Source organism: Castor canadensis, chromosome 6 (assembly GCF_047511655.1).
Source record: "Castor canadensis chromosome 6, mCasCan1.hap1v2, whole genome shotgun sequence".
Classification (NCBI taxonomy): Eukaryota; Metazoa; Chordata; class Mammalia; order Rodentia; family Castoridae; genus Castor; species Castor canadensis.
The window spans coordinates 132,783,426-132,809,377 of NC_133391.1; the positions used below are offsets into that span (position 1 = coordinate 132,783,426).

Sequence of the window (25,952 nt, forward strand, 5' to 3'; positions counted from 1 at the left end):
TGAAAGCTATATATGACAAACCTAAAGCCAGCATTATACTTAACGGAGAAAAACTGAAACCATTCCCTCTAAAATCAGGAACCAGACAAGGATGCCCACTATCCCCACTCCTATTCAACATAGTACTGGAATTCCTAGCCAGAGCAATTAGGCAAGAAGAAGGAATGAAAGGAATACAAATAGGTAAAGAAACTGTCAAAATATCCCTATTTGCAGATGACATGATCCTATACCTTAAAGACCCAAAAAACTCTACTCAGAAGCTTCTAGACATCATCAATAGCTATAGCAAGGTAGCAGGATATAAAATCAACATAGAAAAATCATTAGCATTTCTATACACTAACAATGAGCAAACTGAAAAAGAATGTATGAAAACAATTCCATTTACAATAGCCTCAAAAAAAAATCAAATACCTAGGTGTAAACCTAACAAAAGATGTGAATGACCTCTACAAGGAAAACTATAAACTTCTGAAGAAAGAGACTGAGGAAGACTATAGAAAGTAGAGAGATCTCCCATGCTCATGGATTGGTAGAAAAAACATAGTAAAAATGTCTATACTCCCAAAGGTAATCTACATGTTTAATGCAATTCCCATCAAAATTCCAAGGACATTCATTAAAGAGACTGAAAAATCTACCGTGAAATTTATATAGAAACACAAGATGCCACAAATAGCCAAGGCAGTAATCAGTCAAAAGAACAATGCTGGAGGTATCACGATACCTGACTTCAAACTATATTACAAAGCAGTAACAATAAAAACAGCATGGTCCTGGCACAAAAACAGACATGAAGACCAGTGGAACAGAATAGAAGATCCAGATATGAAGCCACACAACTGTAACCAACTTGTCTTTGACAAAGGCACTAAAAATATACGATGGAGAAATAGCAGCCTCTTCAACAAAAACTGTTGGGAAAACTGGTTAGCAGTCTGCAAAAAACTGAAACTAGATCCATGTATATCACCCTGTACCAGTATTAACTCAAAATGGATCAAGGATCTTAGTATCAGACCACAAACTCTACAGTTGATACAGGAAAGAGTAGGAAATACTCTAGAGTTAGTAGGTGTAGGTAAGAACTTTCTCAATGAAATCCCAGCAGCGCAGCAACTGAGAGATAGCACAGATAAATGGGACTTCATAAAACTAAAAAGCTTCTGCTCATCAAAACAAATGGTCTCTAAACTGAAGAGAACACCCACAGAGTGGGAGAAAATATTTGCTAGCTATACATCAGACAAAGGACTGGTAATCAGAATATATAGGGAACTTAAAAAACTAAATTCTCCCAAAACTAATGAACCAATAAAGAAATGGGCAAGTGAACTAAACAGAACTTTCTTAAAAGAAGAAATTCAAATGGCCAAAAAACACATGAAAAAATGCTCACCATCTCTAGCAATAAAGGAAATGCAAATTAAAACCACACTAAGACTCCACCTCACCCCTGTTAGAATAGCCATCATCAGCAACACCACCAACAACAGGTGTTGGCGAGGATTCGGGGGAAAAAGGAACGCTCTTACACTGTTGGTGAGAATGTAAGCTAGTACAACCACTCTGGAAAAAAAAATTGGAGGCTACTTCAAAAGCTAAACATTGATCTACCATTTGATCCAGCAACACCACTCCTGGGGATATACCCAAAAGACTGTGACACAGGTTACTCCAGAGGCACCTGCACACCCATGTTTATTGCAGTACTATTCACAATAGCTAAGTTATGGAAACAGCCAAGATGCCCACTACTGACGAATGGATCAAGAAAATGTGGTATCTATACACAATGGAATTTTATGCAGCCATGAAGAAGAATGAAATGTTACCATTCAGTGGTAAATGGATGGAATTGGAGAACATCATTCTGAGTGAGGTTAGCCTGGCCCAAAGACCAAAAATCGTATGTTCTCCCTCATATGTGGACATTAGATCAAGAGCAAACACAACAAGGGGATTGAACTTTGATCACAAGATAGAAGCGAGTGCACACAAAGGAGATATGAGGATAGGTAAGACACCTAAAAAATCAGCTAGCATTTGTTGCCCTCAACGCAGAGAAACTAAACAGATACCTTAAAAGCAACTGAGGCCAATAGAAGAAGGGGACCAGGAACTAGAGAAAAGGTTAGATCAAAAAGAATTAACCTAGAAGGTAACACACATGCACAGGAAAGCAATGCAAGTCAACTACCTGAATAGCTGTCCTTATCTCAACTAGCAAAAACCCTTGTTCCTTCCTATTATTGCTTATACTCTCTCTTCAACAAAATTAGACATAAGGGCAAAATAGTTTCAGCCTGGTACAGAGAGGGTGGAGGGGAGAGGGAGGGGCAGAGTGGGTGGTAAGGGAGGGGGTGGGGGCAGGGGGGAGAAAGGACCCAAGCATTGTATGCACGTATGAATAATAAAAAAAATAAAAATTAAAAAAAGAAAAAAAATGTATACTCATGTAAGTAAATGTAAAAAGAGTAAAATAAAAGAAGAAAAAAAATAAAAAGCACCCACTTGGTCTAAAGTATTAAATATATAAAACAAGTTCTGAAGTTCCATGATGTGCCCTCATGTGTTATACATATCAGACAAGAATCACACTATGCATAATAATTATAGTACAGGTTAGTTGCAAATATGGAAATTGGATTTTTTTTCCTAAAAATAACTAAAAGACAAAAGCCTAGCTAAATGTCTTGGTAATAAAAAAATGGTCCTTAAGTTAGTAATGTTCTATGTTTTTTCTCTAATGCTCACTTATTTCCCAATAAAACTGAAATAGTAATTGGATTTATCTCCTAATTTTAATTTGGAAGGCTATTAAAGTTTATGTCTACTGCACTGTAAAGTGGAATCATTGTACCACAGTAATTTTGAGGTAATGAATATGGTGGAAAATCATATATGTATGGTCTGCATAATATCATAGCTGCCCAATGAAACACTCCAGCAACTAATAATAATCTGTCTTGAAAAAAAAAGATCATGGCTTTTTACAAAACACATGCCTGTGATCCCAGCTACTCAGAAAGTGGAGAAGGATAATCTTGCAAAGTTAAGAACCTTCTCTTAAAAACAAAATATAAACAAAAGGGCTAGGACATGGCTCAAGTGATATAGGGTTAAAAAGGAAGAGTCTGGGTTCAATCCCCAGTATGGCAAAAATAAGTAAAAATTTGAAGAAAGAACCTGTCCTCATTTTCCATGAAAAGTTCCCCCAAACTTCCACTCCATTCAACTCAATGAGAGCAGAAGACTATTTTTCCACTTTGTTCTCACTTATTTGGCATTCATACTACTTATTTTTCTAACATCCCTTTAATCTTTTCTTTAGTTTTGTTCATTGTTCCTGAAGTTCTGCGTTGTGTCACTACACTTTCCCACAAAGATCTCTACTTCAACCAGAACCAATTCAAATGACATCCAAATATATACATCCAGTACTTGTGTCTTTTCATACCCTTATTAAAACTACCCATTGAAGCCATGAAGAAGAACGAAATGTTATCATTCACTGGTAAATGGATGGAATTGGAGAACATCATTCTGAGTGAGGTTAGCCTGGCCCAAAAGACCAAAAATCGTATGTTCTCCCTCATATGTGGACATTAGATCAAGGGTACACACAACAAGGGGATTGGACTATGAGCACATGATAAAAGCGAGAGCACACAAGGGAGGGGTGAGGATAGGTAAGACACCTAAAAAATTAGCTAGCATTTGTTGCCCTCAACACAGAGAAACTAAAGCAAATACCTTAAAAGCAACTGAGGCCAATAGGAAAAGGGGAACAGGTACTAGAGAAAAGGTTAGATCAAAAAGAATTAACCTAGAAGGTAACACACACGCACAGGAAATCAATGTGAGTCAATGCCTGGTATAGCTATCCTTATCTTAACCAGCAATAACCCTTGTTCCTTCCTATTATTGCTTATACTCTCTCTACAACAAAATTAGAAATAAGGGCAAAATAGTTTCTGCTGGGTATTGGGGGGGGGAAGGAGGGGGCGGAGTGGGTGGTAAGGGAGGGGGTGGAGGCAGGGGGGAGAAATGACCCAAGCCTTGTATGCACATATGAATAATAAAAGAAAAAGGAAAAAAAATAAAAAAATAAAACTACCCATTGAGCTGGCCCCAGTGGTTCACACCTGTAATCCTAGCTACACAGGAGGCTGAGATCAACAGGATCACAGTTGGAGGCCAACCCCAGGCAAAGGGTTCTGGAGACCCCCCCCCTCCGTCTACAAAATACACAGAACAAAACAGACTGCAGGTGTGGCTCAAGCAGTAGAGTGCCTATTTTGTAAACTCAAAGCCCTGAGTTCAAACTCCATTCCCACCAAAAAGAAAAAAACAAAACCCAAAACCCTGCTCACTGCACATTTCCATACAAATGTACTATCTCTTCACTTTGTCTCACAACCTCTTAATTTCTGTATTTTTCTTCCCCTGCCAACCACATTTAAGAACCTGTGACTTCTGACCCCCTTTCCACTGTGCTTAAGACCTGTCAATTTTTCCCTGGACAAAATGTTCTTAGCTTTTCCTTTCTTCTGCCACCTGTTAAGATGAGGTTCTCTCACAACTAGGTAACGGAAATACATTCCTAATTTATTTCAGTACTATCGGTGCTATCCTCTTGCAAATATACTCACTCACTCTGCCAACCACAATCAAGATAATTTTCCAAAGTTATTTCTATACTTATCCCATCATCAAGTTAGGAAATAAAAACACTAAAAACCTTGTTCAACAGGTTTTTTAAAATTAAATAAGAACTCCTCTGCTTGATAGTCAAGGCCTTACATAATCTAAATCAATTTATCGCCCCAGCCTTCTCTCTCATATCTAAGCAAACCCTCTTCCCTACCTCAACTTGTACTCCTAAAAAACCTCTTGACACCATTAACTTACCATTTCCTCAGTGTAGACTATCCCCTTTCATCTAAGCGTCCCTAAACTACATCTCCGTTTCCTGAACTTTACAGCACTTAACTGTACATACTTCTCAATTTTATGTCCATCAGCTCCTCACACATACTGTCAACTCTTTAAAATGGGTTATCTCCTTACCTAAACGGAAAGGTTCTTGAGCAAAAATCATGCCAATTTAACTCATTCACCCCTTGTGTATCTCCTCTGCAATGCTAAGGCAAATTTTGTCATTAGTAATTAACCACCTTAATTTAACTAATTCAAACCATAGCTTACCTTTATTCTACTATAAACCGTTCTGTACACTTACTGGTGGTTACAGGCGTCAATCTATACCTGTTTAGTGCTCAGTATCTTAAATTTTTCGAAATAAACTCACCGTAGCTTGCATTTATTTGACCTCATATGTGCTAAACACTGTCAGGCGCTTTACAACTATTATCTCCTCGAAACAACTCGCCCCATTTTATGGGCGAGACACATCCTGTCTCAAAAAAATAAACACATGAACCTCTACAGTTTGGAGAGTGAGCCTTTTGCTGCAATTTGCCTGTTTCGCTCCAAGTCGTTTTTTCCACGCTTCTTCGACCTTTTCTCAACTTAGCTTCGTGCGGGTTCCACAGAGCGTAAGAGAAACGGCGCTTGCCCTCCCGACCCCATGGCGAGTTTAGGGGAAACATAGGCAACGTGGGCGCCAGGACCGCGCAGCGGACGCCAGACAACGCCAAGACCCAGGTATTCGAACCCACATTCTCTCTCCCCCTCCAATTATTCCTCAAACTACCTCACTTCCCGCCTCCGCTTAAAGTACACCCGCTTTCTTGTGCTCCTTCCTAAGTAGCGTGTTGTCTTCCCTCAGCAGCAAGAAGAGAAAAAACAAAAACCCCGGGGAAGTATTCCCTACCCGTCCTTGTCTGCAGACCCTGGCAGTCCTTTCCATTTCCCCTTCTCTTTTTCTTTGTCTTTCTTTGGTCCGGCTGCAGTGGTCGAGTCTTCTTCAAACACGCTGAATAGCTCATCTCCAAAGGCGTCCGCCATCTTTTTGGGGCTGTGAGACCCAATCTCCCTCCTACCCACAATGCCCCGCGACGGCACCGACAGTGACGCCAAGCAGAGGCTGCGACAGTGGCTCGCAGGAGACAAAAGTAATGAGTTGCAAGGCCGACGGAAACGCTTCACTTTTCTGTTTTGGTTTTGGGTTTTTCTACCTTCCTTTTCCTTTCCCACCACTAGTAGGCAGACAATTCAATGGCTAGAGCGCGGACACATCGCGCGACGCACGGCACACGTCACTCGGCAGGTTCCCGGAGCCCGGCAAGGAGGCGGAGCCTGGTGAGTCGGACCAATTGCGAGGCAGTCCAGGCCTGAGAAGCCCGGATGGAGGGCGCAGGGTGGCGGCGCGGGAGCCAGGTAATGTGAAGAGTTCTCCCGGGCTACTGTTGTGAGGCCAGAACCTGGGCCTGAACGAATCTACTGCCCTACTGCAACAATGGGCGGCAAGAACAAGAAACACAAGGCGCCGGGAGCTGCGGCAGTTCGGGCCGCCGTGTCTGCGTCCAGAGCCAAATCTGCTGAAGCCGGAGCTGCTGGGGAAGCCCAAAGCAAGAAGCCTGTGGCCAGGCCGTGCCCAGCCGCCGCCAGCGCCCGGGATCCCCGAGTCAAGCAAGGTACGGGGGTCGCCCAGCTCCAGGCCATTCGTCGCGAGCAAAAAATGTTCAGATCCGAGCATACCCGTTCGAAATTTGTTTCTCCAATAGCGGAGGCTGCTAGCTCCCCGTGGGGTGGCATTCTGTTAGATCAACGTAAGCTCTTTGGGCCTCCACATTGCCACGGTAGCCCTGCTGCAGCCCGGGGTCTCCTTTTCAACTCACAGTTTTTCTCCTTCCAAGAACAAAATAATTGCATTAGCTGCAATTTCAACAGGGATCCTTCCTGAACCATATCTAAGCTAGCTCGGCTAATGCACAGACGGGTAGTAGTGGCTGTTCCTACTTCCAGGTACCATCCCTGTTTTCTACCTGATCCTCACATCGTTTTCAATATCGATGTAGTGTGTCCATGTGTTCGGGAAAAATTAATAATCACAACACTTTACACGCTGATATTGGTGTAACCTATTAGAAAATTACCGGTGCTCTTTTCCGCAGCCTTGCATTTTTGCTTACTTTGCAGATAGATTTGATATCTTGAGGTAGCAGATTCCTCCTGCGGATCAGCAGGCCAATACTATAATCGATTTCAAAAGACTAAAATTGCACGCTGTTTAGTTCTACTTGCCTGGTTGGCTTGTAGTTCTTATTGTAGTGTTCAACAAATATTTACTAAGCATGTGTGACATACACACAAATATTTACCATGTTTCTAATGTGGTTGGAGTTAATGAGATGAACAAAATAGAAACATCACCTCTTACATAGTTTGCCAGTCTCATGTGGAGATAGTAGGCATTAGTTAATCACCCAAAGAGACACGTTGCTTTATAATTGATAAATGCTACCAAAAAAAGCCTGAGAAGAGTTTAACAGGGTAATCTAACTTTTACTGAAGAGAACAGGAATCATGAATGGTATCTGAAAAGGTGACTTAAGCTGAGCTCAAAAAGGAAGAGGCAGAGCTCACTGTAACACAAGGTAAAAATAGTAATGAACACAATGTGCAAAGATACTGACTCAAGAAGAGCTTGGAGCGCTTGAGGAATTCATAGAATATAAACCTTGTCAAAGGAGGAAAACAGATGAGACTAGAGAAATAGGCAGGCACCAAGCCTTTGCCTAGAAAGTACATAATTCATTTTTGCCCTGCAATTTGTTGTAATATTTTAACTACAAAGTTATTATAATTGTAATTACAAATACATAGAATTTCTTTCTGGCTATGTTCTGTTAAGTGTTTACCGTGTGGATCAACGTCTTTTTGACTTTCCCTTTGTCTTTTACTGGCACATCTCTGAATTCTTTGAACTTTCTGATAGTCATTTGTTGTATTCTTTGTCTTACCTTTTCTCCAGCCCTAAAATGTAATCCTTTCTTAAGATGTCTAGCCTTGACTCTTTCTTAGTATAGATTCTGTAACGAACTGTTCATCCATCTGTGCCTTCTTAACAAGGGTTATCACTGGAGCTAGATGGGTTTTGAGGACCTCCAAAGTTTTGATAAAAGTATGGTAGATTTGTGAATGAGTTTACTATAACTGACAAGACCCCCAGAAATACACTCTCCTTTATGACTTATTGACATGAATTTATGAGAAAGATTACTGGAATGAAGATAATGTCTGAAACTAGAAGATACGGAAACTAACAATACTATATTAGAATTGTATTACCTTTTTAAAATAAGTACCTAAATTAATTAAATTGAGTATATCCTATATATAGCATAGTAGTAATTCAGGGAATTACATATATCCCTTGTTCAGAGTACCAATGGCAAAAGAACACTAATTACTTTCAAACAGTTATTACCAAAACTTATTTGCTTTTTAAAATGTTTAATTATATTAATTTTCCTCCCTTTTGGCATTACTGGGGCTTGAACTCAGGGCCTATGCTTGCTTGGCAGGTGCTATAGCACTTGAGCCGTGTCCGCAGTCCTTTCCTGCTTTAGTTATTTTTCAAATAGAGTCTCAAGTTTTTGCCCTGGGCTGGCCTCCTGCATAGGTGGGATGACAACCACATGTCATCACCACCCACTTGTTTAGTGAGATGAGGGTCTCACTAACTTTTTGCCTGGATCCTCCCAGTCTCCACCTCTGGAGTAGCTGGGAGTGAGCCACCATTCCAGCCTAAGTCTTTGACTTTGAAAACAATAATGAGCAACGCTTAAGTTGTCTCAGTGGGGGAAAAAAAAATATTTCTTTTTTTAAGTTTATGAAAGCAGAGTAACTAGGTGTTACAAGGTTCTGGGATTATTCTTATATTAGCGGTGTTTCTCAAAAGTGTGCTCAAACTAATTGCCGCTGGCTCAAGCCTGTAATCCTAGCAATTTGAGAGTCTGAGATCAGGAGAATTGTGGCTCAAGGCCAGCCCAGGCAAATAGTTCTCAAGACCCTCATCTCCAAAATAACCAGAGCAAAATGGACTGGAATTGTAACTCAGGTGGTAGAATACCTGCTTTGCAAGCAAACCCCAACCCCACCAAAAAAACAAAAAAAACCTGTGCCTAGAGAGTCCTGAGAAGTTCTTGAGACTCTTTTGGCAAGAGACAAGTTAAAACTGTTTTCACAATAATTCTAAGTTGTTATTTGCTGATTTTCTTGCTCATTTTCTCATGAGTATGTACTAGATTTTCCCAGAGCTACATGATTTGTTTTACTACAGCAGGTTGAATGCAGAAACCTGTCCCAAAAGTTCATTTATTAAAACCCTAACTCCCAGTGTGGGTATATTTGGATATAAGGTCTCTAAGGAAGTAATTCAATGGATAAATGAGTTTATAAGGATTCGATAATTATTGTTTTCATAAGAGGAGACACCTGAGAGCTTAATCTCGCCAAGTAAGCACAGAGGGAAAGTCATGTGCGCATACAGCAAGATGATGGCTATCTACATAACAAGAAAAGAGGCCTCAAAACAAAACCTACCTACCTGATGCCTTGATCTTGAACCTTCCCAGCCTCCTGAAGTGAAAAAAAATAAATTTCTGTTTGTTAAGCCACTCAGAAGTCTATAGTATTTTGTTATGACAGCCTGAGCAGAATAAGATAGCAGATAATGTGTGAGATATGTTGTACTGTACGAGGCCCTGGGTTCAATCCCCAGCACCAAAAAGAAAAGATTTACAAAAATGGAAAATAAAAGTGTTATTGACATTAACATAGTTGGTATGTTTTAATGAATAAATTTCTCCTTTAATTTATAATATGGTAAATCAATAGATATAACCCATATAAACCCACATAAAGAAAACTGTTTTGATCCTCAATAATTTTTAAGAGAGTAAAGATGGCATGAAACCAAAAATTTGAAAGTAGTGTTTATTCCTTCCTAAGACTGAGAATACATAGTTTTTCTGTTGACCAGAACAGACTTGGCAACTATAGTGGGCTGAGTAGTGTCTCCCAAATATTTATGTTCTCTTGGAACTTCAGAATGTGACTTTATTTTGAAAGAAAGTCTTCACAGATATAATTGGTTAAGGATGAAATCATCCTAAATTTAGGATTGGCCCTAAATCCAAGTGTCAAAAGAAAAGAGAGAAAGAGTTGGACACCAACAGATATAAGGAAGAAAGCCATGTGAAGAAAGAGGTAGAGACTGGAGTTGTACTACTTCAAGCCAAGCAGCACCTGTCCCACCAGAAACTGGAAAAGAAAGGATTCTTGCCTAAATCTTTCAGTGGGAGCTCACACCTTGATTTTGGAGTTCTGCCTCCAGAATTCTGAAAGAATAAATTTCTGTTGTATATAGCCATTTTGGCAGCTCTAGGAAGTTAATACAGCAACCTTGGACATGAGATGAGTTCAAGGAGAAAAGATGATAGGAGCGCCTACCTCCCTTTTTACTTAGCATAACATTTGGGAAAGAGTGCTTTCTCTTCAGAATTACTCATCTTCTCTGCCAGCAATCTAATGTCAAAGAAGTCTTACCTCAGCTAAATGGCAAAACTAAAAGCATCTGATTAAAAAATAAGTTGAAAATACATTTTACCTAAAACATATGTAAGCATTTGTATTTTAGGAGGAACTGATGAACCTAGAAAAGTGATAATTGGTAAGATGGTTTAGAAAATTTAAAGGGGGTATTGCAATCTCCTAGATTGAGTTATTTGGTGAAGCAAAGAAAAAGGACTGGTCAAATATTTAATATTTAGCAATCTTTAGAGGAAAATTAAAATAGCATAATGTATATTAATCATTAAGTTGCCTTTACTATTTGTTGTCTGTTATATACAGGTCCAAAAATTTACAGTTTTAGTTCTGCAAATGATTCTGGTGGTCCAGCAAATATGGATAAATCTATTTTGAAAGTGAGTATCCAAGGTTTTGAGTCATTACCAGGAATGTTTCTTTAAAAAAAAAAAAGTGTATCCTTAAATATAAGAAAAAGATGGGATATTTAAAATTTGTGTAAATAGTACCATAAGAGTTAATCTCTGTTAGCTAGAAGTAAATCATATATAATACATTGAAACAAGGAAGATCTAAGGCCCACACTAAGTATGACATGCACATCCTTTCAAATCTTAGAATACCTTCCTACCTCTCCATTACTCTTCCCACAGAAAACTTTAGGGCTGGGATGTAGCTCAGGGGCACAGGCTTGCCTTGTACACACAAAGCTCTGGATTGGATCCCCAGCACTGAAAAAAAAAGAAAAGAAAAAGGCAAACCTTTAGCTCATGGGACAGTCATTATTCCTCCAATTCTCATACGATTGTATGATGTTAAGCTTTCCCCATATGCTATCTGTCTAGAATGCCCTTTTTCATTTTTTCACTTTTTTTTTTTTTTTTTGTGGTTCTGGGGTTTGAACTCAGAGCCTCTAGCTTACTAGGCAGGCACTCTACCACTTGAGCCACTCTGCCAACCCTTTTTTATTTTGAGTATTTTCAAGATAGGGTCTCTCGAATTATTTGCCCCACCTGGCTGCAAGCCACAGTGCTCTTGATCTCTACCTTGTGAAAAGCTAGGATTACAGGAGTGAGCCACTGGTGCCCAGCTCATTTTCTTACCTCTTCAAGCCATGTGAATAACTTGCCAGGTTGTTCTGTCAGCATTTAATATCTTTTTTTCTTTCTTTCTTTTCTTTTTTTTGGTTTGTGTACTGGGGCTTAAGTTCAGAGCTTTGAGTTTGCTAGGCAGGTGCTCTATCACTTAGAGCCAAACCTCTAACAACAATTAATATGCCTTTTTAAAGCATTGCCATGATGGATTATAACTGAATTCTCTATACATATTCCCTGGCTAAACTCGGTTCCTGAAGAATTTTTTTGTGCTTACTTCATAGTTGGCATTCTTTTAAGAAGTGGTAAATGGAAAGTACTTTTTTGTGGTTAGATGTTATGTATTCTTAGATTTAAAATATTGAAGGAAGATAAATGGCTAGTAGGAAAAAATGAGAATCAAACTGGCAGCCAAAAGGATTTGTAACCTATTATTATATATATATAGTTTTTATTTTATTTGCTATGCCCCCTTTTTTTAGTGTAGCATCATTCTGTCAGGCTGTGTGCCTGGGCTGGTTTACAGATGGATTCCATCCCCAAATGTCCTAATTCTGTATGTCTAGGCTAGGGCCCAGCAGTTTGTCTTTATAGCAACCCAAGTGTGGTGCAAAGACAGCATCTTGAAGTATTGTCCAAAAGAGGCTTTAAACAAGGATTTTTTTGCCATGTTATCTTGTTGCTTTTTCCATAGCTCATTTTTTCTTAAGTATTGTAGGGAAGGTGGTCAAATGAATGATAATTTTTAAAAAATGATATTTACTGTATCTGCTTTTAGCTGAAATTTCAGGCTTGGTTGGCAGGAATATAAACTGTATGGTTTGCTTTTGATTTTTTAATAATTTAGATTTTAATTGATACAGCCTTTTTTGCCTCAACAGGTAGTTATTAATAACAAATTAGAGCAAAGAATTATTGGAGTAATCAATGAGCATAAAAAACAAAGTAATGACAAGGGAGTGATTTCTGGAAGACTTACTGCCAAAAAATTACAGGTAATTTCAAAAAATTACTTTTTCAAATTCCATAATTTTAGTGGGGCATTTTTCTCCCCTCTGGGGCAGAGTTTTACTAGATAGCTCAGGCTAGCCTTGAACTCACCATCCTTCTGCCTTAGCCTCCCCACTGCTAGAATTATAGTCATGTGCCACCACACTCTGCTTAATGCAGAGTTTTTAAGAAGGCTCTGTATGTAAGATAGAAATGACTTTTCTGCTTTCATTGAGAGCTCACGCAGATGGCTTCTTTCTGCAGAGCAGACAGGGAATTAGCGTGATATGAGTGTACGCCTTGAAATGGTGACATGAAAACTTGGGTTACATTCCCAAATTATACAGTTGAGTTGTGTTAGACCTGTGCCTGGAGCATTGACTGCGTTCTCTGATATGACAATCCTGCACAATCTGAATTTGATCTCAATTCTGCCCAATTTTAAAGATCACAATGTAGAAAACCCATTAAAATACCTTATATATAAAGATATTCATTGAAACACTGCTTATAATAAAAAGAAAAATAACCTAAATATTCAAATAGGAAAATGCAATTAAATTATGATATATCTACCCAGTGGCATGTTATGTATCTATTAAAGGTGCTTATGAAGCGTTTCTAATAATTTGAAAAGATGTTCATGGTATAATGTTAAGTGAAATTTGTTTTACAAAACTATATGAAAGGAAACATTATCTTTGGATAGTGAAGAAATGAGCAGTTTGTCTAATCCTTTTTAAAAATGGTTTGTGGTTCCCAAATTCTCATTACAATGAATACTTTTTAACTGAAAAAAATTATAGATGTGTGTGTATCATATCCCTATCTTTTTTTTTTCTTCATGGTTCTGGGATGGAGCCTAGAGCCTTGTTCATGTTTAGCAAGTGCTCTACTGAGCTATATCCCTGGCCCTCTATCCTGAACAAAAGATAGTCCCACTCCCAAAAAAAGGTATTCTTGAAATTACAATTGCTAATTAAAATTAGGAATGAAAGATGAGAAAATGGAGAAATGTGACATTTTTACCTTTCCCTTTCATAGGATTTGTACATGGCTTTACAAGCTTTTTCCTTTAAAACTAAGGACATTGAAGATGCCATGACCAATACACTCCTACATGGAGGTGATCTTCATTCTGCTTTGGACTGGCTCTGTTTGAATCTTTCAGATGGTAAACAGTATTGTCATTCAATTCTTTTAATTTCTAAAACATTTTGAAATAGTTTCAATATTTGTATAAACCTTTTGACTTGTACTTAAATTTTTCACAGTTAGAATTACTTACTTTTAAAAGGTTCTTACCTGTATTCTTTTCAGTATATTCTTCTTAGGAGTGGTGGTCTATGCAAGAAAAAGTTATTTTGTGTGTGTTTTTCAGTTATTTGTGGTAATTCTTACAATGCCCTTAATACAACACATCTCTACTGTTTCCTGGATTTTGGCTTAGAAATTAGACTGTCCTTAGATAAGTAATATTTAAGCAGAGGGTCATGGTTATAATCTTTGACAAGAACTAGAGAGCAAATTGCTTTGTGACTGATTAAGGATATTACCACATGTAATTACAAAACCAAACAGTGGAAAACATTTAGATTTTTTTTAAAAAACATTTGGGAACCTAACATACTGAGGGTGAAATAAGTGGCTAAATAGAAGTAGGCTAGCTATCATCTGACAGTTTGACAAATAAAATCAGGTTCATCATAGGATTTCTGTTCTTAGGAGATAAGTTGAAGAAAATTAGGTATGCTAAGTACTGGTGAGGTTTTTGTGTATACTTAACAAATATTTGTGTGTTTTATGCATATTTATTTTCAACACAGTTTGTTTTATCTTAAGATGCACTTCCTGAAGGATTCAGTCAGGAATTTGAAGAGCAACAACCTAAATGTAGGCCAAAATTCCAGTCTCCTCAAATACAAGCTGCTATTTCACCTCCTTTGCAAACTAAAACCAAAAAACAGGAAGAAAACCCTCAGATTAAGGTAATTTTTGAATTAAGCATTTAGGCTGGACATGGTGGTGAATGCTTTTAATCCCAACACTCAGGAGGCTGAGGCAGGAGGATATAGCAAGTTTGAGGTACCTACCTGTGCTACAAAGTAAGACCTTGTCTTGAAAAGAATTAAATATTAAAAGTTGTATAAAATCAGATGAAGAGACTGAAGCACAGTAGTTCATAAGAATACAAATATTAGGTTTTTATAGCTACCTCTTGAAAATAACTAAATGGTTTGTCAGAACATTCTATCATCATCTTAGTTATCCATTATTGCATAATAAACCATCCCAAAAGGTAATTGCTTAAACAGCAGTTTCGTAATTTTTTGTGATTCTATAGTCTGGGCCAAGCTCAGCAAAACATATATTCAGCTCTAGAAGATATCTGCTGGGGATGAAACATCCAAAATGGTTCATTTAACACATAACTAGTGCTTCCACTGGAAACTCCAGACATCCCTGTCTCCACATCTTGTCTCTGTCTTGCTTGGGTTTCCTCACATATGTGTTCTCAGAGGAATCAGACTTCTTTTATGACATCTGGCTTCCAAGAGCAAGTATAGTTGACTCTTGGTATCTGTAAGGGATTGATTGAAGGACCCCCAAGGATACCAAAATCTTCGAGTACTCAAGTTTTAATGACATAGTATTTGTCATGTGACCTATATGCATCTTCTCATATACTTTAAGTTATCTCTAGGTTACTTATAATAACTAATATAATATGAATGCTGTGTAAATAGTCATAGAGTATATTGCTTGGGGAATAATGACAGGGAAGTGAAAGTCTCAGTGCTCAATCCAGGTACAGTTTTTTTACTGAATATTTTGAGGTTGGTTTACTCTGAAGATACGGAACCCACAGAGATGGAAGATCAACTGTATTTCAAAACATTGAGCCCCAGTGTACAAAGCCTTGACAAGCTCCTACTTTACCACATTTGCTAATGTTCCATTAACTGAAGAAAGTCACATGGCCAATCCCAAAGACTCTTTGAAGAGGATGTGAATTCTGGGAGGTGTAGTTCATTAGGGTTTTTACACTTAAATATTATCAAACATCTATGGAGGCATTATAATTTTTTCCAACTTTAGTTTTTCAGATATTTGTTTTTCTTTCTAGCCAAAAAAGGAAGAAAAAAATTTGGAAGTAAACATGAAAGAATGGATCTTGCAATATGCCAAACAACAAAGTGAAGAAGAAAAGAGTGAGAACTCTCAAAGTTTAGAAGAGGAAGAAAAATTTGACCCTGTGAGTAGAAATTTATATTATTAGGCTTCCAGGTGGATATTACTAGGCAGGATATTTAACTGTTCTGACCCTGTTTTCTCCTTTGTAAATTGAAGAAATACCTCTAGGGATTGATAAGAAAGAAGATTGATCAAAATAACACATAAGTAAAAATTTGGCACAGAGTACTTTTTCCATAGATATTAATTACATTTCTCCCATTCTTGTAGAGATAACCATTGTATTTTAAATGATTGTTATGTGTAGAGAGTATGCTAAATTCTTTGAGTTATAAAAGCGGTAAGACACATTCCTTACAGAGGAAGCCCATATTTCACTGTTAAATGAACATCTTAGATCTCCATCACTGTCACAGTACCTGAGAGAATCAACTTAAAAAGAGCAAATGCTATTTTGGGTCATGGTTTCAGGGGTTTTAGTCCATGGTCATTTGCCTCCATTGTTTTGGGGACTGTGGTGAGACACTATCATGATAGGAGTGTGTGGCAGAGTTGCTGCTCACATGACAGTAACAGAACAAAAGGGACAGGAAAGGACTAAAGTCCCTAAGTCCACTTCAAGGGGACTCTCCCAGTAACCTAACTTCCACTAGGCCCTATTTCCTAAAGCTTCCACCATCACAGGCTAGTTGACTAAGCCTTTGGCATATGAGTCTTTGGAGGACATATAAGATACAGACCTTTAACAGTGAAAAAAAAAAAACAAGCTGTAGGAAGAAAATATTGCATTACAATATCCAACAAAGGACTTCTATACACAATTATATGAAAAACTTTTTAAAAACATATGCCTTACAGAAGAAGACATAAAGGCCAATAAACATGGCTGAAATTGAGAACATCATTAATACTGAGTGTTAGGGAACTGTGGAGTGGTTGGAACACTTGTACATTGCCAAATGTAGGAAGAAATGGTTCAACCTCTTTGGAAACCATTGACCCTTTTGCATAAAGTTAAGTATACACTTAGCAAATGACCCAACAATTTCATTTATAGAAACTTAAGAGAAATGAAAACATTGTGTACAAATGTTGTTAGTTGCCAAACACTGTACACAACTCATATGTTTGTCAGTAGGTGAACGGATAAACAAATTGTGGGAGAATTTAATATGATGAATTCCTTTGTGTAAAAGAAAAAGTACCTACTGACATGTGTTTACATTCTTGTGTGTGGAAAGGTAACAAAAAGCTTTTTCTAATGATCAGGAGGACTCGCATTACAGGGTGGGATAAAAACTTCTTTTTTATACTGTTCTATACACAAGTTTTTTTTAATCCTGTGCCTGCATTTAAATCATATAAATTAAAATCTTCAGGGCAGTGTAAGTCTACTTTGGAATTGAGAGAAAGAAGAGGTCTCTTGTGATTGGAACTTTAGGGCAAGACTTGAAAGAGATGAAACTTAAAGGATACACAGAGTTCAAATTGACCAAGAATGATAGAAATGTGATCTAGATAAGTACAATAATGTGAGCAAGGGTATAGAAGTAGAATTGTGCAAGAGGCCTTTGCACATTAAAATATAGTTGCACACAAGTAGAAATAAAAGTACAAGTGATTACTTGTAGATGGGAGTAAGTAGCTGATTTCACTGAGACTAGAATACTGAGGGTATCCAAGGTCATTTAGAAAGCTACCCTATCCATTTTGGTAGTCATGTACTTGTTGAGTTTGAAATAAGAATTGAAACTGGAAAGGAAGACAGACATTTTAAAGCAAGAATCAACAAAAAATGGTGATTTACTGAATCTAAAGGCTAAGGAACATTTCTCCAAAGAAGACATACAAATGGCCAGTAAGGACATGAAAAGAAACCCCACATCACTAGTCATTAGTGACATGCCAATGAAAACCAGAATAGGATATTACTTCTCACCCGTTAAGATGGGTATTATTTTTAAAAAAATTTTAATGTTTGTGGAAACTGGAACCCTTGTGTACTGTTGGTGGGAATGTAAAATGGTGTAGTCATAATGGGAAATAGTTTGGCCATTCCTCAAATTAAAAATAAAATTACCATATGATCAGCCAATTCAATGTCAGAGTGTGGTATATTCAAAAGAATTGAAATCAGGTCTGAAAGCATGGCTCAAATTGTAGAGTGCCTACCTAGCAAACTCAAAGTTCTAAGTTCAAACTTCAGTACTACAAAAAAAAAAAAATTTAAATCAGAGTCTCTGAAGAGATACTTGTATACCATATTTACAGCAGCATTATTTATAGTAGTTAAAATGTGGACATAACCTAATGTCCCCAGTCACCAGTGGATAAGTAAAATGTTGTGTACATATGTACAATGCCTGAATATTATTCCGTTATTAGTCTTTAAAAGGAAGGAAATTCTGGCACATGGAACAACATGGATGGACCTGGAAGACATAATGCTAAGTGAAATATGCCAGTCACAAAAAGTAAATACTGTGTGATTCCACTTAAGAGGCACTTAGAATAGTCTAGGTACATAGAGACAGATAGGAGAATGGTTGCCAGGGACTATAGCAGTTCAGTTTGTCATATGACAAGAGTTCTGGAGATGACTGTGATTGTGACAGTTGCATAACAGTAAGAATGTACTTTGTAAGACTGAAGTGGACACTAAAAATTGTTATCATGGTAAATTTTATGGGGTAAAAAGAAAGATGGAAAGAACCACATAGGTAGAGTGATAGTGGCATCGGTACTTCATGTTGGAAAAAAAAGGAAAGGATAAGTATGATTTTGGTGAACTTGAGGAAATATCTAACTAAGCCTGTCTATTATACCACAACGATGTTTGCTTCTACACAGAATGGTCCCAGAATTCTGCTGGTTTTACTTGCTTAGTTATCTTTTTCCATTCCTCTTAACAGTTGTATTTCATAGGAGCACCACATATGCCATCATCTTCTCCATTCAGGCCTTTATGTTTATAATCTGCTGTCATTTATTAATCTATGGATAAAGCAGTAATTTGAATTTAACTTTCAATTCATAGTATTTGCTCAGCAGAGTCATGTCTTTTGAGTTTTGTGATACTCATTTTCCTCAGAAACCTTTTTATTTAATGTCTGTGTTCTATTTGTTTTATTTCTCCATGAAAAATACCTTAAAGTAGATTTGCTGAATCAAAGAATGAAGTCAAAAGATAATAGATTTTGATGCTATATACTGACCACAAATAAACTAATCTTACTCTTCTTTTTATTTCCTCTTCATTACTTTATTTGGAGCAGAATGAAAGGTACTTGCACTTTGCAGCAAAACTTCTGGATGCAAAGGAGCAAGCAGCTACCTTTAAACTAGAAAAAAACAAGCAAGGCCAAAAAGAGGCTCAAGAAAAAATAAGGAAATTTCAAAGAGGTAAAAATTTTGAGATTCCTAAACATAGAAATGCAGTATGTCTGCTCTTTCTTCCCTGGGATTGGCAAACTTTCTCTGTAACAAGACAAAGGGTAAATATTATAGACTTTGTGGACCATATAGTCTCTGACACAGCTTCTCTACTCCTGCTATTACAACATAAGTAGACAATACAAAAAAAAAAAAACAAACAAACAAAAGAATGACTGTGTTCTAATCAAACTTTATTTAAGGACACTGAGCTATATATTTCATGTCATTTTTACATGTCACCAAATATCTTTATTGTTTTGAACCATTGGAAAATGTAAAAATCCATCCTAACTTGTAAACCCTATATAATCAGGCAGTGGACTGGATTTGTCCTGCTGAGTGTAATTTGCCAGCCCCAAATTTATACCATAAAATACCATCTCCGTTCGAAAAAGAGACATGAATTCAATCCCCTGTTTATTTACTTTTAATGAAGGTATTTTTTCAGGCTTACTACCTCTATTAAATAACATTTTAAAAGTTTAAATAAGTTGCCTTTAACCTCTAGGATAGATTCATAGTAGGAGTTATTAAATAATTGACTGCAAAGAAAGAAGAGGGCTAGCTTAGTGGCTCAAGTGGTAGAGTGCCTGCCTAGCTTTTTTAAAACCATATTTGCAAAATAATACGGCATAAAAAACAAATATGTGAACATAAATATCTTTTATCTTGGTAGAAATGGAAATCTTGGAAGACCATCCAGTATTCAACCCAGCCATAAAGATTTCACATCAACAAAATGAAAGGAAAAAGCCTTTTGTAGCCATAGAAGGAGAAAGTGCTTTGAACTTTAATTTATTTGAAAAATCTACAGCTGCTCCTGAAGAAGAGAAAGGTAAAATGAAGAGAAATTGGTCTGCATGTAATTTGTGAATAACAAAATAGCAAGGAACGTGTAATTGTAAAATTTGCTACTTTGCATACTGGCAAACGTTAAGATGGCAGTGAAGTTACACTTTCACAAGCTTTTTTTAAAAAAGTAACAAAAATTACAATTCACTTGTATAGATAGCATTTTGTAATTGATAATACCTTGCCTCATTCTCATCTCTAATCCATTCTCCAAACTCCTGCAGCTGTGTTTTTTTACCACAGATCTAAATGGGAGTTTCATTGTTTTGGTTTTTTGCAGTGCTGGGGATCAAACTCAGGAACTTTTGCATGCTAGGGAAGCGCTGTACCACTGAACTCTACTCCCCAGTCCTTCCAGTTAAAAACCTTTATTGAACTAAGCATTGGTGGCTCATGCCTGTAATCCTAACTGTTTGGGAGGCTGAGATGGGGAGAATTGTGGTTCAAGGCCAGCCTGGGCAAATAGTTCACAAGACCCCCTCCATCTCCAAAATTCCTAGAGCAAAATGGACTGGCAGTATGGCTCAAGTAGTAGAGTGCCTACTTTGCAAGCATGAAGCCCTGAGTTCAAATTCTAGCCCCACCGAAACAAAAGGTTTAATGACTCCAAACCTATTGACATCAATAACAAGGCCAAACCCTTTAGCATGGCATTTTGAGATCCTTTGCATTCTGCAACAATCTAGCTTTCCACCTTGCTTTTCCAACTATATACTCCAGCCACTTCATTCTTTACATTTCTTTCTTGGTTCCATTGCTTTCCTCATCCTGCTACCCTCTACTGGCCAACTTGTCCCTAACTTCAAGGTGCAACTCAAACAGCACCTCTTCTTTAAGCCTTCCTTAACTCCTACCATGCCAGCAGACAGAAGTGATCATGTATTTCTATGTGCTCCTGAGTAAACGATTAATGTAACTAGCATCATATTTATTAGATTACATTATAGCTTAGTCCTACACTAAATTGTCAATTTTTATAATGATTCTTTCACTAATATGTATTGAAGGGCTGGAGGTCATGGAGGTATGACTCAAGTGGTAGAGCACCAGCCTAGCAAACACAGGCCCTGAGTTCAAACCACCAAAAAAAAAGAAAAACAGTTAAATATATTGAATCCTTATTGTGCAAAATGACAAGATGACAGGTGCTATATTTACAATAATGAGCAAAATAACCCAATATCTTCCTTCTTTATGTGTACAGTCTAAGGAGGGAAGGAAGCTTTAAGTAATTGTGATATGTGCTATTTAAAAAACACTGGCTTTAATAGTAGATGTATTAGGGTAGCCTAGTTAGATTGGGGAGGCGTTGATGATGACATTAACTCTGGGATGTGACAGATAATTGGGTGTTAGCTTGGTGACAAGTTGGTGGAAAGAACCTCCAAAGAAGGGAAGCAGTACATTAGAAGCCTATGGTGAAAGAGAACTTATTCCATCACTGTTCATCTTTCTATGATGGAAATATCTATGCTATCCAGTGTGGTAGCTGCTAGCAAAATAGGATTATTGAACACTTGAAACGTGACTAGAATATCTGAGAAATTGAAATTTTAATTTACTTTTAATTAGCAACATGAAGCTGGCCACTACTGTACTGGGCCGGGTATATTGAGAGCATTTGAGGAATTAGCTAAAGACCATTGTGATCACAGCAGAGTGGGCATGGAGGAAGAATGGCAACTGATAGGCTGAGATGGACCATAAAGGCCTTTTAGGCAGTAGTAAGAAAACGGTATTTTATTTTACATATATAACAGGAAGCCATTGACGGTAGTGATGGTAATGGCACCTGTATTGAGCAGGGAAATGAAATCAGATTATCTTTTTGCAATGACTACTTGCAGGGTAGCCTACCAACTGTTGTCATTCAAATAGATATTTTATAAGCATATATCACTTTCTCCAGATCACTTCTTTTAAAGATTCAGAATTTTCTATGGTTCAGTCCATTAAGACAGTAATTAGCTGTAGAAAAGCAAACCTTTTTTTATTTGTTTTATCTTCATCTAGTCTCTTCCAAAAATGCTATTCCCAAAAGAACTTTGATCACTCGAAAGACAGTTTATATTGCTGTGTAACCATTGTTTAAAGAACCAATCTTTGTCTACCATTTTAGATAAAAAGAAAGAACCTCATGATGTAAGAAATTTTGACTATACAGCTCGAAGCTGGACTGGAAAATCTCCCAAACAATTTCTGATTGACTGGGTCAGAAAGAATCTTCCCAAGAGTCCAAATCCTTCCTTTGAAAAAGTTCCAGTAGGTAGATACTGGAAATGTAGGTATGTTTTTCTGGTTAATGGATAACTCTTAGAAAAATGTAAAATGAAAATCTTTTTGTTTCTTTTAAGTTAAATAGTCTTGTAGGAGGGTGGAGGTATGGCTCAAGTGGTAAAGAGCCTGCTTTGCAAATAGGAAGTCCTGAGTCCAAACCCCAGTCCCACCAAAAAAAAAAAAAAAGAAAAGTAGACTTGTAGAAAACTCTTAATTCCACATCTCAGGTTCATATTACTTACAAATCATTATCAAGGCTGGGCACAGTGGTTCACACCTATAATCGAGATTAGAAAGATTATGGTTCAAGGCCAGCCCGGGTAAAAAAGTTAGTAAGACCACATCTCAACCAATAAACTGGGCATGGTGGCACCTGTCATCCCAGCTATGTGGGAGACATAAACAGGAGGATTGTGGTCCAGGCCAGCCAGGGCAAAAATGCAAGACCCTATTCAAAAACTAACTAAAGCAAAAATGGCTAGGGGATTGGCTCAAGTGGTAGAATGCATTCCTAGCAAGTTCAAGGCTCTGAGTTGAAACTTCCAGTACCACGAGGGGAAAAAAAAAACATCATCTAATACAAATAAATGCCTTCCATGAAAATATTTAAATAATTAATACAAACAAGCTCAGTGTTAATGGATTTGTGAGTTTTTAGATCTGACCTCATCCATTTAAAAAGGTTTTTATCTTTGTTTCTTTTTAGGGTAAGAGTAATCAAGTCTGAAGATGATGTTTTAGTAGTATGCCCTACAATTTTAACAGAGGATGGCATGCAAGCTCAACACCTGGGAGCTACATTAGCCCTCTATCGTTTAGTGAAAGGGCAGGTGAGACTTTTTTAGGCCTACATGCTTCAAAACTCATTTGTGGAGTAATGGGTTTCCAGACTGAACATTCCTAATGCAAAAATAAAAAAATCTGACATGTTCTAAAATCTCAATTTTGGGAGTCACTGACATGATGCCACAAGTGGAGAACTACACCAAGAAACTTTCATGAATAAAATTATTTTAAAATATTGTACAAAATTATCTTCAGACTATATGTATAAGGTATATATGAAACCTAAGTGGATTTTGTGTTTAGTGTTGAGTCCTATCCCCAAGATACCTCATTAGATATATGCAAATACTGCAAAATCTGAAATCCAAAATTCTTCTAGTCCCAAGCATTTTGTATAAGAAATGTTCAACCTGTATTAAAATTATACATAAAATTGAATGGATATATGGAAGATAGTGTTTAATTATGGTCCTCTGTGCCAGTTTTACTATCTGTATCTTCTGATTAATACTCATTTCTAATTATAATTTCACTTCCTTTCACCCCTAAGCATCACTCAGTTTTTCTCATTAGGCCAGAGTTCTGACAGAGGCAATTTATTTGATTTAACTTTTGAGCTATACTGATTTACAGGTTAAAAACAGTTGTACAAAGTGGTTGAATTAGGGAGAATTTTTTAAAGTTTTTTTTTTCCTTTAATGTTATATTGTTTCTCAATTTTAAGACATTATAGACATTGATTCCATTTTTTAATTTTAGATTATATTAACTATACATCTCCAGTTTAAGGAAACTTAAAATACTGTTGAAGGGAAGCTTTTTAAGAGAACACAGTGCTCTTCTTAAAATTTGGATTGTCAGCAGAAGCATTGTTTATCTTTCTTCATGGGAAGTTAGAACCAATGAAAATTTTAAATGCTAATTAAGTGGAATCCATATAGTCTGCTCTTTTCCAGTGTCTGCCAAAGTTTGTAATGTCTTTATTTTCCTCATTTTTTAAAATAAGAGATCATAAGCTGTGTTTATTTAATAAAAATGACTGTCAATATGAGAGATAATTGTGGGTTCTTTTATAGCACAGATTTTAAATACCTTAAATTCTACCCAATTGTTGTTCATTTAAAATATTTTGGCCTATAACATTATACAACTTCCAAATTCTCAAAGGGAGCTTTGTATGTTTTGAAAGTGCTTAATGGTTCATCTGAATTTTATATAGCACAACTGCAGAATAATATACTTTCATTCGGTAGTTTATCATGCTCTAGATAATGAGCACTTCACATAGACTGATTTAAAGTTTGCCTCTGAGTATGCTTGAGTGAGGTACTATTATTAGCCGTTTTCATTTACTTATTTATTTGGCCATATTGGAGTTTGAACTCAGGTCCTTGCACATGCTAGGCAGGAGCTCCACCACTTGAGCCATGCCCTCAGCCCTTTTTGCTTTAGGTATTTTTTGAATAGGGTCTCATGTTTATACCCAGGTCCGCCTGGCACCATGATCTATTTACATTTCCATGGAGCTGAGGTGACAGGCACATGCCACCATGCCCAGCTTTTTTTATTGGTTGAGATGCAGGTTCTCACTAACATTTTTGTCCTGTCTCAGCTTCCCAAGTAGCTAGGGTTATATGTGTGATCCACCATGCCTGGCTAGTTGCCGTTTTTAAATGCAGAAACTAAAACCAGAGAAGTTAACTTATTCCCCCAAAGTTATACAGTTAGTAAGTAAAAAAACCTGAATATGATATGCTGGTTATAAATTTGTATCATGCATATATATCCTATTACGGTAATAACTTTTAGCTTGAGTATAATTACATTTTAAGAAGATTATAACTATTCTGAAGTTTTGATCTATTGAAATTTAATATCAATAGTGAAAATAAAACATTGCTGTTTTTTTCCTTCATAGTCTGTTCACCAGTTACTTCCTCCCACTTACCGAGATGTTTGGCTAGAGTGGAGTGATGCAGAAAAGAAAAGGGAAGAATTAAATAAAATGGAAACTAATAAGCCACGTGATCTTTTTATTGCGAAACTTTTGAATAAATTGAAACAGCAGCAGCAACAGCAACAACAGCATTCTGAAAAGAAAAAAGAAAACTCTGAAGATCCTGAGGAATCTTGGGAAAATTTAGTTTCTGATGAGGATCTTTCTGCACTGTCCTTGGAATCAGAAAATGCAGAAGATTTGGAGCCTGTTAGAATCCTCTTTAGAAAGTTGCAGAGCACACCTAAGTATCAGAGACTTTTAAAGGAAAGACAACAGTTACCTGTGTTCAAACACCGGGAGTCTATTGTGGAAACTCTTAAAAGGCACCGGGTTGTAGTTGTGGCAGGTGAAACAGGGAGTGGTAAAAGCACTCAAGTACCACATTTTCTTTTGGAAGATTTGCTTCTAAATGAGTGGGGAACAAGTAAATGTAACATTGTCTGTACCCAGCCCCGAAGAATATCAGCAGTAAGTTTAGCCACCAGGGTGTGTGATGAATTGGGCTGTGAAAATGGACCTGGAGGAAAGGTAAGTTAACTCTTCCACTCCACCGCAGTGAGTGATGACATTTCTTACCTCTGCTGTTGGGATCCAAATGGAACTTGGACCATATACTAGTTCTGACTGTTACTAGTTCTTCAATCGCACATTTCAGGCACTTGCATGTTTTTTTTTTTAAATAGATATTATGCCACTGTTCTTGATATGAAAAGTTTATCAGTAACTTGTTAAAATTCTCATATAAAAAAATTCTCATAAAATTCTCATTCATATTAACTTTTTAATTGAATGCTCAGATATGTTGCATACTAAATTAA

The 25,952-nt window shown here is 37.1% G+C and overlaps 2 protein-coding genes across 5 annotated transcripts in view; one reads left to right on the forward strand and one right to left on the reverse strand.

Annotated features, from left to right (window-relative positions):
• The window catches only part of Mtrex (Mtr4 exosome RNA helicase), a 111,969-nt gene extending 105,825 nt beyond the window's left edge, over positions 1–6,144 (reverse strand). Inside the window, exon 1 of one of the 3 annotated variants that reach the window (XM_074077490.1) lies at positions 5,843–6,144. In XM_074077490.1, coding sequence (XP_073933591.1) covers positions 5,843–5,976 — 134 coding nt within the window. In that variant the 5' untranslated portion in view covers positions 5,977–6,144. The remainder of the gene's footprint in view (positions 1–5,842) is intronic. The other 2 variants (XM_074077488.1, XM_074077489.1) reach the window with 2 other exon arrangements.
• Positions 6,145–6,275: 131 nt separating this feature from the next.
• Dhx29 (DExH-box helicase 29) overlaps positions 6,276–25,952 on the forward strand; it is a 37,600-nt gene continuing 17,923 nt past the window's right edge. For both annotated transcript variants that reach the window (XR_012449176.1, XM_020171981.2), the window contains exons 1-11: positions 6,276–6,605; positions 10,831–10,904; positions 12,482–12,595; positions 13,635–13,764; positions 14,433–14,578; positions 15,718–15,846; positions 19,061–19,187; positions 19,897–20,055; positions 22,192–22,357; positions 23,056–23,179; positions 25,054–25,662. Coding sequence is in view for 1 of the 2 variants with exons in the window: in XM_020171981.2 (XP_020027570.2) it covers positions 6,428–6,605; positions 10,831–10,904; positions 12,482–12,595; positions 13,635–13,764; positions 14,433–14,578; positions 15,718–15,846; positions 19,061–19,187; positions 19,897–20,055; positions 22,192–22,357; positions 23,056–23,179; positions 25,054–25,662 (1,956 nt within the window). In the remaining variant the exon portion in view is untranslated. The remainder of the gene's footprint in view (positions 6,606–10,830; positions 10,905–12,481; positions 12,596–13,634; positions 13,765–14,432; positions 14,579–15,717; positions 15,847–19,060; positions 19,188–19,896; positions 20,056–22,191; positions 22,358–23,055; positions 23,180–25,053; positions 25,663–25,952) is intronic.